Genomic DNA, 17,000 nt, shown 5'->3' on the forward strand with positions numbered 1-17,000 from the left:
GCCACTTATAGCCTTATCCATGAATTTTTTGTCTAAACCCTGTTTTAAAAGCAGGGCAAGCAAACTCTTCCGCATGACATCTTATTCTATGTACAACACGTGGGGGCTGGCAGTTAGTACTGACTCTAGAGTTGCTTCCAGATGACGCGGCACAGGATTTCAAGTGGCAGGGCTGCTGACTCAGTGGGCAGGAGCACCTGCAAGCCATACGCTATCCCTGTGCCCTTCACTGCCAATCCAAACAGCAAGCCTGACTCTAACAGGATCAGAACAGATGGCACCGTCCAAAACAGTTGCTGCAGTTCGAACACCCCTGCAATAGTCTCTGCTCTTCCTAAATTCCCCTCCCCTCTTCTGATTGAGTTCTCCAGAGCTAAATCTGTCATGGATAAGGATACAGTCTGAATGCAGCCTGTATGTTTTTGTTTATTATTTATGGTGAAGATTTATGCCCCGGCCTTTCAACTGCAGCTGCTCTTTCTCTGGTCAATGGAGAGGGCCAGACTGATCTCCCCCTTGCTGCAATTCTCCTCTGGAGAGCTAGGGGGTGCTGCCTTCCCATGACCCTTGGTCCTATGGCCAGTGGCTGAGACCTCAGTATGCTGCCCTTCAACTCTACAGTCACAGGGCAACTGGCAGTCTGAACTGAACGTTCTTTCTGGCAAGGAGAAAGGGAAAATGGCTGCCATTTTAATTTCCCCCAAATGCACCCAGCGAAGCATATATTCTGGGCAGTGTGGAAAATATTAATGGTAGCTACTGAACTTAGTTCAGGAAGGGTGCAGAGACCATATTCTGCTTGGAGTGCTGGCCCTTGGCAATTTTTGCAGGTGCCAGGAATGGGCCTAGCTTGAGCCTTGTTCGTGCCCAAGTTGAGCACTACCCAGCTATGGGAATTTTTTTGCTACATATTATACAATGAACAAAGGTGGTTTGGAAAGGGAGCTGGGATTCAGAAGAGTCATCTAAATGAGAAGAAAATGGATACATTTAGGCTGTATTGAGCTGAACTCTAAGCAAGAGTAGGCCCATTGAAATGAATAAACCTAAGTTAGTCTTGTCCTTCAGTTTCAATAGGTTTACTCCGAATAGAACTAGCAGTGGACACAACACCCTGTGTCTGTGTCCTAAGATCAACTTACACTGGCTGGCAGCAGCTTCCAGGATTTCTGTCTGAGGTCTTTCCTAGCCCCTGCCTAGCAATGCCAGGAAGTGAACTTTGGATATCCTGCATACAGAGCTGGTATTCTATATCACCTTCTCCTGAATAACTCCACTACACATTCAGGCACACTACTTTTTGTTTAGTGATTTAAATGACAGTACAGTGAAACCTCAGGTTAAGAACTTAATTCGTTCCGGAGGTCCGTTCTTAACCTGAACTGTTCTTAACCAGAGGTACCACTTTAGCTGATGGGGCCTCCCACTGCCGCCGCGCCGCTGGTGCACGATTTCTGTTCTCATCCTGAGTTCTTAACTCGAGGTACTATTTCTGGGTTAGCGGAGTCTGTAACCTGAAGCGTCTGTAACCTGAAGCGTCTGTAACCCAAGGTACCACTGTATTGACAACATCCCCCCCCCAAGGCAAAACAGGAACACAGGGACCATAAAATAGAAGTAAACAGAAACAATTGGAATGTGTACAGTGCTTTAGATAAGTGTCCCTAGGAAAAGACATAATCTGACCCACTTTGAAGCCCATCTGTTTGTCTCCCATCTCAGGCAGCCACCCTTATAAATACTAATCTCTTGTCTTACCCCCATTAGGAGGCTCTGGCATACATCTCTCTCTCTCTCTCTCTCTCTCTCTCTCTCTCTCTCTCTCTCTCTCTCTCTTGTGTGTGTGTGTGTGTGTGTTTAAATGGGATTGGTATTGTTTATCATTTCATTCTGACTGTGATAATAAGCTGAGCGTTTGGGTGGGCATTTCTTAAAAGCTATCTCTGCAGCTTTTACTGTTTGCAGCAGATGTCTGCTTTATTTAAAATACTCAACAGCTTAGCCACTAATAGCATAATTTCACTTAAAATATATTATGGGGGGGGGGGAGGTTGAGCTACAAAAAACTATGAATGTTTTGATCAGTGGGGTGGGGGAAGGAATTTGCCTTTTCCATCAACAGCCCAATCCTAGTGGTCTAAGTGGAAGGTAAAACTTCGGTTGAATTTGAGGGTTGCAAAAACAGGTTTTGGCAGCAGAGTGAGTTTCATAAAGGGATAACTTTGTTTAGCTTCATCCTTGTTGTTTTCACATCCCCACTGCAGTTGTTAGGGATATAAGATAATTTCTTTTGGTCTGCATTTTAAAGCAGGCCAACTTAAGTCACAGTTCCTGGACTTAAACGAGGATTGGAATGCATTAATTCATTGGATCGCACACTTCTCTGGATTTTCTGAGGCACTTTTGGGTTGTTCTTTTTCTTAAAAAAATATAGATAAATAAGTACCTTTTGCAGGAAAGTTGTGCACAAAAATGTTAATTTAGGGAAAATATATAAAACAGCACAGCCCCCAAAGAAAAGTTAGGGGGGGATGCTTACAAAATGTTATTCAAGTGGGAAGTGATCCTAAAATGGAAATATTAAGGGGTAATCCACAAATTAAATGTGGATTTTTTTAATGTTATTGCTACCAAAAAAAAAAGTGCAGAAAATGAGGTCAAAATGGACTTAGTAATTAATTAATTAATATACCACTTAATGCCAAAATAAGCTTCTAAACAGTTTTGGTTGTATGCATGCATATCTGGCACAGAATGGAAACAGGATGTAGAACAGACTCCCAGGAGAGGTGGTGGACTCTGCTCCCTTGGAGGTTTTTAAGCAAATGTTGGATGGCCACCTGTCATGGATGCTTTAGTTGAGATTCCTGCATTTCAGGGGGTTGGACTAGATGACCCTTGGGGTCCCTTCCAACTCTACAATTCTATGATTCTATGAATGGAAGAAGTTGAGGTTCCTAGCTGTTAACCATGATGGATAATGGATCTCCTATATATAAGACCATTATGTCACTGAAAAACAGATGCTGAATTTGAGTGGGGGCAAGGAGATGAGACAGGGGAAGGCTCTTGTTTTATGCCCTGATTCAGTGGAGGTTAATCCATGATGGCAAGTGGGGCACTGCCCCATCAAGTCCAGTCTGCCTCAGCCAATCTCCACCTGCCTACCTCCTTGCAACCAGCGCTGGAGGTGGTAGTGCCTGTCAACCTCCTCCTACATCTCATTACAGTCATACCGCATATTACGTTTGCTTCATGTTATGTTTTTTCAGGTTGCATGCCACGGCGACCTGGAAGTACCGGAAAGGGTTACTTCCGGGTTTCGCTGCTCACGCATGCACAGAAACTCTAAATCATGCTTCACGCATGCACAGAAGCACCAAATTGCGCCGCGCACTGCGCAGATACGGCACTTCAGTTTGCGGGCTTTTCAGGTTGCAAACAGACCTCCAGAACGGATCCTGTTCGCAACCAGAGGTACCACTGTATTCCCTTAGTGGAATGCAGTAGGGAGGATAGAGTGTCCTAGTTGGCCACTGTAGAAACAAGAAACTAGACTAGAACTTCTGATCTATTCTAGCAGATCTCCTCTTATGCCCAAGTAACTGTCATTAGTTTTGAGGATAAATCTTGGAGGGACCAGTCAGATGAGGATAAGTGGTGGGAAAATTGCAAAGAGCTGGAGGCTGGTGATCCTGGGAAGGAACTGTGTCTGAACCCCATGAGATATCAGAAGTGTATGGCGGGTGAGGAGCGTGACAAGCAAAGAGTTTGATTATAGGGAGGGACTCAGTGGGCTATCACTGGATCAACCCTTGCCAATCCAGCCCAAAGTTCCTTTTCCACCTATGCTGCTGGATGCTTCCCTTCCATCAACTCTAGCTGACAAGCCTCCATGTACAGAGGGGCATCAGACCCAGCCTATCAAAAGGAGTTCCCATTTGGTTGCCCATCCTACTTACTATGCTAAATCCATCCCCGTCCAACTCCTACATCAGGGCAACCCAAGGGGCATGTCAACTGTTGGATCAATGACTTAGCTCACTTAGCCATGCATTGCACCTACTGTACCTTTGACCCTTGTCTTGCTTATGTACTATAATGATTTGAGCATTAAAGCTTTGAGCAGAAACTGTAACCCAAGTTCAAGCTGTTCATTCAGTGGGAGCCAGAACAGTAGCAGCCCAACTAAAGTGACTTGTACTTGGTGCTTGCACTACAATCAGGAGGCCTCTGCAGGCAGACCCTCTATATCCACAGAGAGGGACACCCACCAGATCCAAGCAGCCTTTTCTTCCCAGAAACTCCCATAGAATTCATTCATAGATATTATGGGTGATTTGCCCCACATGTCCAGAGGATGTTCTTCTGCAAATTCTGACATATCCTCCTGTTGGGTGATTTCCAATTAAGTCATGCTTATACATAATGTCCATACATAATGGGGTCCATTGATTTTGGTGGATTGTGACTACTCTTGGGTTATCCCTTACACTTAGGTCAACTTCCATTTCAAAGGTCACAGAAGGGTTATTAGAGGAAAGGAATAACATCTCCAAAAGTACACACAAATTCTAATGCAGGAGAAAGCTGGAGAAGAAATGAAATAGTTCTGACTCGTTCCATGATGTAGGAAGGGATATACTGTATTGAGGTGACATTTCATGATGTATGGAGGCATGCATGACTCAGATCATTTGTAAAACTCTTACCTTTCTTTCAAGTTTTGGCACAGTGTTGCTTCCTTAGAAAGATGATGTGAGGATGATGACAATGTGATTATTAAAAAGTATTTGCTTCTTGTCCTTTTACAGCATTATGGAAGAGCTTGTAACTCATCACAGAGCATTAGGAGCATAGGAAGCTCCCTTATACTGAGTCAGACCATTTGTCCATCTAGCTCAGACTATTGCTCAGTCTGGCAGTACTTCTCCTAGGTTCCAGGCAGGAGACATTCCCAGCCTACCTGGCGATGCTGGGATTGAACCTGGGACCACCTGCTTGCTAAGTAGGTGTTCTGCTACTGAGCTACAGCCCTTCTGCATGTTTGCATGCCAGAGGCCCAAAGTTCAATCCCTGGTGTCCCCAGTTAGAGCTTGTCTGAAAACAATGACAATGATGACATTTAGCAAATTGGACCAATGTTTTTGCTTTCTTTAATGTAGCTTCCTAAGTTCCTATTCAGTTTAGAATAGTCGTGATCAGTAGTATCCCTTCCAAAACTATGAAGGTGACAATTTTGCAGTAAAAATCCCTTTTGTATCTAATGATTTTGTTTTTTAATGGCTGCCATCCTGCATCTCTGCAGCTACATAGGAACATAGGAACCTGCCTTACACTGAGTCAGACCACTGATACATCTAGCACAACACTGACTGGCATCACTTCTTCAGAGTTTGAGGCAGGGAGTCTCTTCCAGCCCTATCAAGGGCTGCTGAGAGGATTGAATCTGGGACCTTCTGCATGCAAAGCAGATGCTCTATCACTGAGGCATGGCTCCATCCCAAATGAATCCCCTGTTAGTTCTTGCTCTTTGCCATCCCTTTCTTCTCTTGTTACTCTTCTTGTCCTTTCAGGAAAACCCATATATGTGTGATGAGTGTGATGCATCCAACCCTGACCTGGCCCATCCACCCAAGCTGATGTTTGACAAAGAAGACGAAGGCCTGGCGACATACTGGCAGAGTGTGACATGGAGCCGTTACCCGGAGCCTTTGCTGGCCAACATCACACTTTCTTGGAACAAGAGCATTGAGCTGACTGATGACATCATAGTGACTTTTGAGTATGGGCGTCCCACAATGATGATCCTGGAAAAGTCCTTGGACAATGGGAGGACTTGGCACCCATATCAATACTATGCAGATGATTGCAATGAAACCTTCGGCATGCAAGCGCGGAGGGTCAGGAACCTCTCCACCACCAGCGCCAACAGGGTCATCTGCACAGATGAGTATTCCCGCTGGCCGGGCTCCAAGAAAGAGAAGAATGTACGCTTTGAAGTGAGGGACCGCTTTGCCATTTTTGCTGGGCCGGAACTCAAGAATATGGACAACCTTTACACCAGGCTAGAGAGTGCCAAAGGGCTGAAGGACTTCTTCACCATGACGGACTTGCGGCTGCGGCTGCTGAGGCCAGCGCTAGGGGGCACCTACGTGCAGAGGGAGAACTTGTTCAAGTACTTCTATGCTGTCTCCAACATTGAAGTCACGGGCAGGTAACAGGAGATCTATTTCCTTCCTTCCTTTCCATACCTTTTCTTGGAGAGGAATAGTTGCTATTGAAGAATTTATTTACAGTGGTACCTCTGGTTACAAACTGAATTCATTCTGGAGGTCCGTTTAACCTGAAACCGTTCTTAACCTGAGGTACCACTTTAGCTAATGGGGCCTCTTGCTGCTGCCAGGCCGCCAGCGTGTGATTTCTGTTCTCATCCTGAGGTAAAGTTCTTAACCTGAGGTACTACTTCCAGGTTAGCGGAGTCTGTAACCCGAGGTGTTTGTAACCTGAGGTACCACTGTATTTATTTATTTGTTTGTTTGTTTGTTTAACAAAATGCAGCGCTAGTGTGCTTCAAAGAGCGGTTTTCCAAACCACTATCTGAAGTGCCTCCCCACTCTGTTAAACAGCTTGCCTAGGCATTTGCTTCTCATGCTGCTTGCTCACCTGCCTGTTGGTCTCCCATCCTGGCCACCTATTGAACTTTAGCATGACAACAGCCTTACAATTTTATTAGACAAAAAGAAAACATTAATACTCTCGTTAAAAAACAGGCACTTAGAAACATTCAAATGATAACTAAAATCAACAGTAACTAAGAAGAGATAAAATATATCTCAGATCTTAACCCTTGTCTCACACAGAAAGGGTGGACTAGCTTACCTTTCCTCTTCCAGTTTTCCACCCTGGGAGATCTTCCCTTCCCTGCCTCTCACACAAGGCCACAACCATCTATCACCTTCATGTATGTACAATCACAATAGTGGTCCAAAGCAGAGGACACAGACAGACAGACAGACAGACAGGAAAGAAGGAAAAGAAAAATAACAGAAGAATAAAAGAAAAACAGAAACAATAAATAAATAAATAAATAAATAGGACATGATTTTCTGTCTGTCAGTTACATCCCCCCCCCCCAAAATTATTCAAAGTATTCACTCTTAGGATGACATCTTTAACTAAGCAATATTGTCACTTAACAACAATGTTTTAAGCGGGTGCTAAAAAGAAGAAGGCATCAGCAGGCAGGGAGTTCCAAAGTGTAGGTGCTGCCACACTAAGAGATCGATTGCTTACAGGCGCAGAATGAGTGTTAGGTGGCAAATGCAATTTAGTTTCATTAATTATGGCATAAGCTTCTGTAAGCTACTGTCTACAGATCCACAAAGTGTTATCCTAAGTCAGCAGAAATATATGCACATGGGGGTAGATTGAAACAAAATGTAAGAAACTGGTCTGTGACAGTGATGCTGCAAAAATAAGCATAGTAACAATGGACAGATTCTGTTTGCTTTAATTTCTCTCAGTTTCTCGTTTATTCCAATTTTAAGTTCAGCTTCCCACATTTCTGCATCTGTTTGCTACCCCCACCCCGCAAATTCCTCATGAAAATTTGTCAACATTTTAGAGCACATTTCTCCTAATATATAACTTTGTGAATGCGGTTTTTTCTAATGTAAATTAATACTAATTCCCCCTAATATCACACATTTCCCACTTTTTATGCACACATTTTTTTTAATGCATTATTTATTTGGGGAGCTGCATCATAAAATTCAGAGCAGTGTAATTGTCAAAGGAGAGCTGTGTTTGGGCTTGTGGATTGTTTTAGGAAGTGTGAATTAGATAGGTTTACATTAAAATGCCAACTGTATGGAATTTCTTCCCTACCCCTACTAAGGATGATGACATCTTCAACAGAGAAACTCACAGTTGGAAGTGTGTGTGTGTGTGTGTGAGAGAGAGAGAGAGAGAGAGAGAGATAGAGAGAGAGAGAGTCTACACCACCTAGATGGTTTGGCAAAGGAGCTCATCAGTTCCAGCAGGTAGATCAATGGTAGAGCATATGCTTTGGAGACAGGAGCCCCCAGATCCAACCCCCAGCATCTCCAGATATCCCTGCTTGAAACCCTGGAGAAGTGCTGCCAGTCAGTGTGGACAGTATTGAGCTGGATGGACCAATGGGTCTGACTCAGTATAAAATAGCTTCTTAGTTTCTTAACTTTGGGGAAGGGTTGTAGCTCACTGTTAGAGCCCCTGTTTTACATGCAGAAGGTTCCAAGTTAAGTCTTCAGAACTAGATGGACTACTGATCCATCTTATATTATTATAAGAACTATTAAATTATTACTCTGACAACATCTGTAGGGTCACAGGTTCCCCTTGGCTGATTGATACCACAAGACTTTCCTTCCCTACACTTGAGACAAGTGAAATCTGTGTTTATTGTTTATGAAGGGTGGTTTAGAAATATCATCATCCAGTTAAGCCCTTACCGTATGTTCCTTTTCCAGAGCCTCTCCTCTTCCTCTTCCTCTTCCTCTTCCTCTTCCTCCTCTCCTCTCCGCTAGTGTGGCAGAGCAGACACACCCCATCAAGCCCTACACAGCCATTCTTTAGGCAATTGTCTGACAGGAGACAATTACAGAATCAAATTACTGCCCCAGGAGAGATGGTTTCATTTGGAACTCTGTGTTTTTTGTGCTCTAGATTGGGATGCAAAGCTCACTGTTAGAGCCCCTGTTTTACATGCAGAAGGTTCCAAGTTAAGTCTTCAGAACTAGATGGACTACTGATCCATCTTATATTATTATAAGAACTATTAAATTATTACTCTGACAACATCTGTAGGGTCACAGGTTCCCCTTGGCTGATTGATACCACAAGACTTTCCTTCCCTACACTTGAGACAAGTGAAATCTGTGTTTATTGTTTATGAAGGGTGGTTTAGAAATATCATCATCCAGTTAAGCCCTTACCGTATGTTCCTTTTCCAGAGCCTCTCCTCTTCCTCTTCCTCTTCCTCTTCCTCTTCCTCTTCCTCTTCCTCTTCCTCTTCCTCTTCCTCTTCCTCCTCTCCTCTCCACTAGTGTGGCAGAGCAGACACACCCCATCAAGCCCTACACAGCCATTCTTTAGGCAATTGTCTGACAGGAGACAATTACAGAATCAAATTACTGCCCCAGGAGAGATGGTTTCATTTGGAACTCTGTGTTTTTTGTGCTCTAGATTGGGATGCAAAGTCAGAATCTCCCCATGAAAGTCAAGTTATGGCATCATCATCATCATCATCATCATCATATTTATTCCATTGGTTAAATGTATATAAAATGTAATTTGTAGGAACCAACCTAAAAGGGCTTTTCCTTCCCTGACATCAAACCCACCCAACCCCAGCTACTGCAGACTTCTTCCTACAAGTATAGAACATCAGACATGTGCAACCTTCTCAACATATTCTAACATGAATGCACATCCCATGTTTTGTAGGAGCATAAGAAGCTGCCTTATAATAATGAGTCAGACCACTTGTCCTTCTGGCTCAGTATTGTCTACATTGATGGGCAGCGGTTTTCCAGGATTCCAGGCAGGGGGTCTTTCCTAGACCTACCAGGAAATGTCAGGAATTGAACCTAGTGCCTCCTGCATGCAAGATAGATGCTCTGTCACTGAGCTACTTAGCCACCTTCATTTACATAGGAGGCAGGGAAGGTGAAGACCCCATCTGTGCTGTGAAGAGATTGAGGTGTGACGCTCCTGAATCAGCTCTGATTTTTTACCATTAAAGCATTTATATGTGATTCAGTTTGTAGGGAGATGGTTGAGACAAGCAATATGTGACCTCACTGTGTACCTTGGGCCAAGCAACCTGCAGCCCTCTAGTTCATGCTACTCAAAGTGCTGGTCCACGGACCTCTGATGGTCTGCAAGCCATTGGCTGCCAATCTGTGGCAACTCCACCACTGCCTAGGTTGGGTGGGATACTTAAGAGATCAAATATGGTGACAGACCCTAACACATTGTGGAATAAAATTGCTGGTCCACTATATAATTTGAGAAGCACTGCTTTAGTTGTTGTTCTGCAGCTCCCATCATCCCTGAGTGTTGGCTATGCTGACTGGGAGCTGATAAGTGTTGGAGTCTAACATCATCTGGAGGACCACGGGTCCCCCCATCCCTGCTGTGAGAGATATTGAGTGAGTCAGTGGCCTTTCATCTTTTCTTTTGAAGAGTTAGTAGCGAAACATATTTCTTTAATGGGCACCAGTGGCCAGAAGTTGCTTGCTTAAATAAGGATATGAGCATCAATGGCTAGAAGATGCTTGCTTAAACAAGCATTGATGACTCTTGTTGATTGGTAGCTATTTTAATGGTTGCACCTGACCTACTTGAAGAAAAACAGTTTGGCAGGTGCAGTGTAGACAGCAAAGGAGATGGAAGTCTTGAGCTCTGCACCTAGCTGGAGAAAAGGAGTATTGAGAATGCTCATTGGGCATGTTGTTTGCTTCTGTGGGGAACTGATGCTACTTGATAGACTAGCATGGCCTCCAAAGGTCTTCTTGCCTCTCCAGCATGCAGGGTTTTGGTCTGCTTTTCTTCATCTTTTGGAAACAGAGACTCAGGGGACCATGTAAAATACAGCATACTACTTTGAAAGTCCAGTTGTTAAAAAGGAACTAGTTCCAGTTAAAGTTTGAACTTTTACAAAACAAATTAGTTCAGTCCAAGTTCATCAAACTATTTTCTCATTCGTAAAAGGTTCATCCTTGGCAAAAGAATTAATAAGTAAAAATCAACATTCATAATGTTGCAAACTGCTGTGCTGAAATACAGAGTCCAAAAGTAAATCAGGAACCACACACAAGTAATAAGATGTCTGACAGATCAACGGTGAAACTTTCCCCATAATTGCATTTCCATACTGGAAAAGTCTTACCCAGTTCAATTTTTGCCAGCAACTCAGCCTGCAAGTTGCTTCTGTTGGAAGACAGCTTATCTCTTCAGCTGCAAAGATACAGAAAATGCCTCACATTCCTTCCTTCTATTTGCTTTGCAATAGTGATTAATTGACTAATCACCCTTAGTGCTTCCGTGTAGCTGCCTAATAAGCCTTAGAGCACTGCCATATTTTAGAGAGGAGATGCTTGCATTAGCTGGGTACTACAACAGAAAAGACAATTCTTTATCACTTGGTCATGCTGAACATCCAGGCAGATTGTTCTTCATTGCTCCAGAGGGCAGGACTAGAACCAATTGGTAGAACCTGGAGGATAGCAGATTGAGGCTAAATGTTAGAATAAATGTCCTAAGGATGAGGTGTTTGACAGTGGGACAAAATTGCTTCAGGATGTGTTGGGCCATCCTTGAGTGGAAGGATTTAAGCACCTGCCAGGGATTTTTCAGCTGCTTCCTGCAAAGCAGTTCCTGCTGGGGAGGAATCTCAGAAACTCTCATGGACAGTGAAGAGAAAAACTAACAGTGCTCCTAACTCCCTAATAGGCAAAACATCTACACACCCAAAACCCAAACAAAACAAAGAGCCTCCCTTCAAAGAAAGCAACCCCTCCCAACTTACCAACCAAAAGAAGAAGCACCAACCACAAAAAAACCTCTTTTTAAAAAATTGAGAGAGCCTTAGTGGTTACCATGGGAGGGCATTGGGGGGGGGCATGTTGCGAGGTTGGCAACGCCAGAACTTGATGACCTCCCAGATTCCTTCCAACTTGAAAATTCTCTTTCAATGAGGTTATTTGTGAAGTTTAATTCCCTTGTGTAGCTTTTCGCTTTTCTACCAAATTCTTGTTTTTATTTTCCGCCTCTCTGTTCCATACCATATGTTGTGTTTCGACCTCAAGCCAAAAAGAAGCAAAGTAAGGTGGAAAGGGGGGAAAAACTGCAGAGATGGCTGGTTTCCCATCCTGTTTACGCGTGCTAGACTTTTAAGTAGGAAGGTGCAGGGGAAATTTTGACATTTGGAGGGGGAAAGGAAGGGGTTTTTACCTACCTGTGTTAGCTAAGAACTTTTTGGTCACCACATGATAAGAGGAAAATCCAGTTCATTTCAATATGTTTTGGAACTAAAAGGTGAATCTGCATGTTACTTTGATGAGTGGGTATCCCTAATCCTGTTTGCAGATAAGTGACAGAGGATGAGGGGGGATTCCATAATGGGAATTCAGGGCAGGAGGACATTTGCAACGGGAAGTGGGAGGAAGGGATCTATGGATCTCAGGAGCTACTGTGATCTATAGGAAGTTCCCTCATGTGGCAAGCCCCTGAACTACAGATGGTAGCTTTTCCATGGAGTACCTTCAGGCCCTGCACTGACTCCATCCTTCCAGACTGGCCACTGACTCACCCAGGACAGAGAGGAGTATAAGATGACTTCCTGTTTGCAGTTGAGCCTTGCTCTGTTGACTGGGGCCTCAATCTGCAACCAGTTTCTTCAAGCTTCCCTCATCTGACTTGCTTTCCATACTCATGACCAGCTTCACCCCCTTTCTCTAAACTTGTTTCAATTTCACTGTTTTCTGTGCTCAGTGTTACCACTCCTCTGTCCTCTGCTTCCCCCAAATCCCAAAATGGTTGTGGAGGGGAGGGCCATGTGGTTGGAGATCAGTACATATCCATTTCACCATGTGGTTACAAGTGTCATACTGTGATTGCCTGCCACATAACGCCTAGGTGTTTTAATCTATTGTATGAAATGCTGTGCTGGTAGGAACAAGTCACTAATCAAATTCAATCCACTCAACAGTGCTGGTACCAGTGTTGAAGATAGGTCTCAGAAAGATCAAGAGAGATCATGTGATTTCCCTTTCCTAGTGCTGTCACGAGTCTCCATCTTGAAATGTTTCTTTAGGATGTATTTGTTTAACCATTTGAGGTCCAAAATGGTCCTGGTATCACGATTTTTCTTTGGCCCTAAGAAATACATTTATTAAACCCCTGACTTCCTCTCTGAAGGATTGACAGGTTTGATGGCTCCTATCTCTGCCCTAAACTTCCAAGTGTTTCTCTAGAGAGTGAGGTATTCCAACAAAGAAGTTTTGAAGACGGGAAACAAACTCTAGAGCATAGCCTTGAGCAACTGTTTCCAGAACCCACTGATCCAAAGTTACCCTCTCCCAATGGTGTTCAAAAGCCAGTAGACTCACTCCCACTGGAAGAGAAGCAGCACTAGGGTCTTAAGTCAGGAAGAAACACCTTTGTTTCCTTCCCTCTGATTTTTTTGAAAGGCGGATGACGAATTTCCAGGCTTAAAGAAAGACAAATGCCAACCTCCCTTATCCTGCCTACCCCAACAGTTTTTGAAGGCTGCAAATCCCCTGTTCTTGGAAAACTGATGGTTTCCAAGAGAGCCAGTGTGGTGTAGTGGTTAAGAGCAGTGGACTTGTAATCTGGTGAACTGGGTTCGCTTCCCCACTCCTCCACATGCAGCTGCTGGGCAAGTCACACTTCTTTGAAGTCTCTCAGCCCCACTCACCTCACAGAGTGTTTGTTGTGGGGGAGGAAGGGAAAAGGAGAATGCTTGCCGCTTTGAGACTCCTTCAGGTAGTGATAAAGCGGGATATCAAATCCAAACTCCTCTTCTTCTTCTTTCCTCAAAAAATACTTTTTCTTGTCCTTGGTTTCCACCAGCTGGGTTCCAAAGACTCCCCTAACAGTTTAGCACCAAAGAAAGGCAAGGTCATGAGATGAGATTGAGTAGCAGCATCCACTGCCCCTGGTGTAATGAAACTTTCCTGCCAGCTACCATGAAGAAAACTAGGGAATGAGGTGCATATTGCATATCTGCAAGTTTAGATGCATAAGCCATAAAAGAAAGCTCAGCAACTTTGCCAAAATAACTTTTGTGTCTGGATTTTCACATTTTGAATATGGCAACCTACATCTGATAGAATAATGGAAGAAGATGCTAGGGCAGCTATTGGAGATCCACCACTGGATACTTTAGATGGTTCATAATCCTATCTGCAAAGAGGTATTGTTTCTTAACTCCCTTAGAAGACAGCTTAGCCTTACTAGGGATATTCCGTTATGCACCCCAAATCTCATCAAAGGCTTTTGAGAACGGAATGGTAATGAGTTTGTGATTAGCAGAGGGAAAAGCCTCAGAAGCTCCAGTGCCCCCAAGGGCTGAGTCTTCAGTGGAGTTTACTGGCTTTTCCTCATTTAACTGTAACATGTGTCTGGCCTTAGCAAGCAAGGCCGTAAAAACAGAAGTAGTAAATAGTCTAGGTTGAGGCTTCACAGTAATGACTTTCTCCTCAGACAAGTCCCCCTCCACCTTATCTGACTTCAAGGGTGATCTATCTGAGTCCGATAGTTTCCCCTGCATGACCACACATTCTGGGCAAACTGTGTCCATTAATTTAGGAGGTCTGAGAGCCAATGCAATCTGATGTAGCTGTCTTTTGGGTTACCACCTGCTCTTACTCTACCTAATGGATTGCAACCTGTCCTGTCCCAACCTCCACCCAAGTCCTTTTGGGAAGTAAGGGAGGTCTATTCATGAAAGATGTTTAGCTATGTTGGAAACTAGAGTAATACCAAGCAAGTAGTAGGTCCTCTGTGTAGATAAGATGGAGAGAAGGCAGAACTGCTCAATACCTACTTTGCCTTTGCCTTCACCCAAAAGGAAAGCAGTGTCCAACCTGTGATGACAGAATAAATGATGCAAGGAGGGAGCTGCCACCCAAGATAGGAAAAGAGGTGGTAAGGGAACACTGAGCTACTTTAAATGAATTCAAATCTCCAGGGTCCAATGAGCTGCCCTCAAGAGTACTAAAGGATCTGGCAGATATAATCTCACAGCCTCTATCATCTTTTAGAATTCTTGGAGAATGGGTGAGGTCCCTGCATACTGGAGGCGGGCAAATGTTGTCCCCATCTTCAAAAGGTGCGGGGAGACTTCTGGGGAGGAAATGGTGGGATGACTGTCTTTCTGTTAGCTCTCCACTGGCAGAAGATAATGATGTGGTGATTGATGGTAGTCAGAAGAAGGTCTGGCTATCAAATCCCTCTGAGGAAAAAGAGTATTTGAGGGAGTAATCTCAAATGCTCTGATCAAAACTGTTTTCTGCTGTCTGTGCCTGGGGGCTTAGATGGGGACTAAAACAAGCTGGCTTGCATTCAAAGACCACATAAGAACCCTTCATAGGTGTAAGGTTTGCATCTCTTTCTTAAACATTTTTTAGACAGCATAAGCTGTAACTTCTCTCTAATTTCCTGTAATTTCTCTGCCTACTGATGAAAACTCACAGTTGGAAAACTTGTAAGGCTGCTTTCTATCTTTAAGAAGAGAGTGTCTAAAGCAAAGCAAGAAGCCTGATTTATGGTTGACCATAAAGATTAAACGAACGAGGGAATTCCCTGTGTGAAACATATTTGTTTCTTTTTCCTCTTTTGAAAACAAAAATATTGCTGAGAAACTAAACGTAATTTGGCCATTACTTCCTCTGTGGGAAAGAATCTTGTTTTGACTGTGATCTTAAGGTGAAAATCTTAAGGTAGAGTTGAGACATATAAACATCCAGTATGGCAAAGGTATCTTTGGAGCCCCCAGTGACTGCTGGTATTGCTTGGCTGTTGATGACTGAACAATTAAAAATGACCAGATCAACGTTTGATGAAGGGGGAAAGAAAATAAATCAGAGAGATTTGAACTGAAAAACGAAACTGTAGATGACATTGAAACTTCAGGCAAAATTGATGAAAAGCTGGCAGGACTGGATGATGATGAAACAGCAAAATTGGAGAAAGCAGATGGTAAAATGGAAATGCCTTTCATACAAGGGTTTGGAGAAGAAGGGCAAGATAAAACCATAAATTGAGACATGAAGAGTCACCTGGATTTGGCATTGATAGAGCTGAGAGAGAAAAATATTTTGGGGGAAAATCCGTCCTGGCTCTTCTTCAGCTCTAGCAGAGAGAAAGCACTGTGCATACGATCTGAAGTGAATTTGGAGAATGATGTCACTAAATTTATGGTATGCTCCCTGGAAAAAGATTGGAAGAAGTGGAAGGTTCAGTCCTAGAGGATATTGGAATACTATACACAACAGGAAATGGAAATACAACAGGAAATGGAAACTGAATATACTGAACTGGGTGTGAATTAAAGGATATATAACAAGAAAAGAATTATATTATTTCAATATGTGATTTTAACATGGGCACAGATGGAAGAATTTACTATTACTCAAAATGGAGACATGGTTGTGGGAATTACTGGAGGCAAAGTTGATATTAAAGTAAAAACACAGTACACATTTACAACTAATAATAATAATTTAGGATCCGCTCTTGGGAATTTTTGTGGAAAAGTTATGAATTATTCTAAGAATCTTGGATTTAAAAGAAATATTGTTTAACAGAAAGTGGAGAAGATGGATGTTATCATGGAGTGAATGTATTTTTAAAAAAATGTAACTAGAAGGTGAAAATCGGAATTTTTCTTTCTTTCTTTTAAATTTTTTCCTCTCTTTTTCCTTTCTTCTTTCTTTTTCCTTTTCTTATCCTTGTTTCTCTTGTTCTTTTCCCTTCCTTTCTTCTTTGCTTGGGGCCTTTATTATGGTCCAGAGATTGTAAATTCATTGGGGTAGTAGATGTTTGATGGGGGGACTCTGGGTGGGAGACATGGAAAGGAAAGGAGAAACTAAGAACCCAAGTGAGAGCTGGAATGCGCTACTACCTTCTGTGCATGTTAAGGGTTAAAAACTACCTTTAATAGAGGACTTCATACTCTGTTTAACTTTTTGTAGCTGTTTTTGTTTTATTTACATTAGTTTTCTGGATCTTGTTGTATCATGAATAAATTTTAATAAAAATCTTAACGGCAGTGGGGGAGAAGACCCAGGTAGCTACCGACTGGTTTGACATCAATACCAGGAATAGTCCTAGCACAGATAATCAAATGATTGGTCTGTGAGCACTTAGAAAAGGATAATTACTAAGTCTCAGCATGAGCTTCTCAAAACAAGCTATGTCAGACAAAT

The 17,000-nt window shown here is 43.0% G+C and overlaps 1 protein-coding gene across 10 annotated transcripts in view; it reads left to right on the top strand.

Annotated features, from left to right (window-relative positions):
- The window catches only part of NTNG2 (netrin G2), a 124,459-nt gene that overhangs the window by 49,067 nt on the left and 58,392 nt on the right, over positions 1–17,000 (top strand). For all 10 annotated transcript variants that reach the window (XM_083721396.1, XM_083721400.1, XM_083721399.1 and 7 more), the window contains exon 3: positions 5,577–6,217. In XM_083721396.1, the coding sequence (XP_083577522.1) occupies positions 5,577–6,217 (641 nt within the window). The remainder of the gene's footprint in view (positions 1–5,576; positions 6,218–17,000) is intronic.

Source organism: Podarcis gaigeae (assembly GCF_964106915.1).
Source record: "Podarcis gaigeae genome assembly, chromosome: Z".
Classification (NCBI taxonomy): domain Eukaryota; kingdom Metazoa; phylum Chordata; class Lepidosauria; order Squamata; family Lacertidae; genus Podarcis; species Podarcis gaigeae.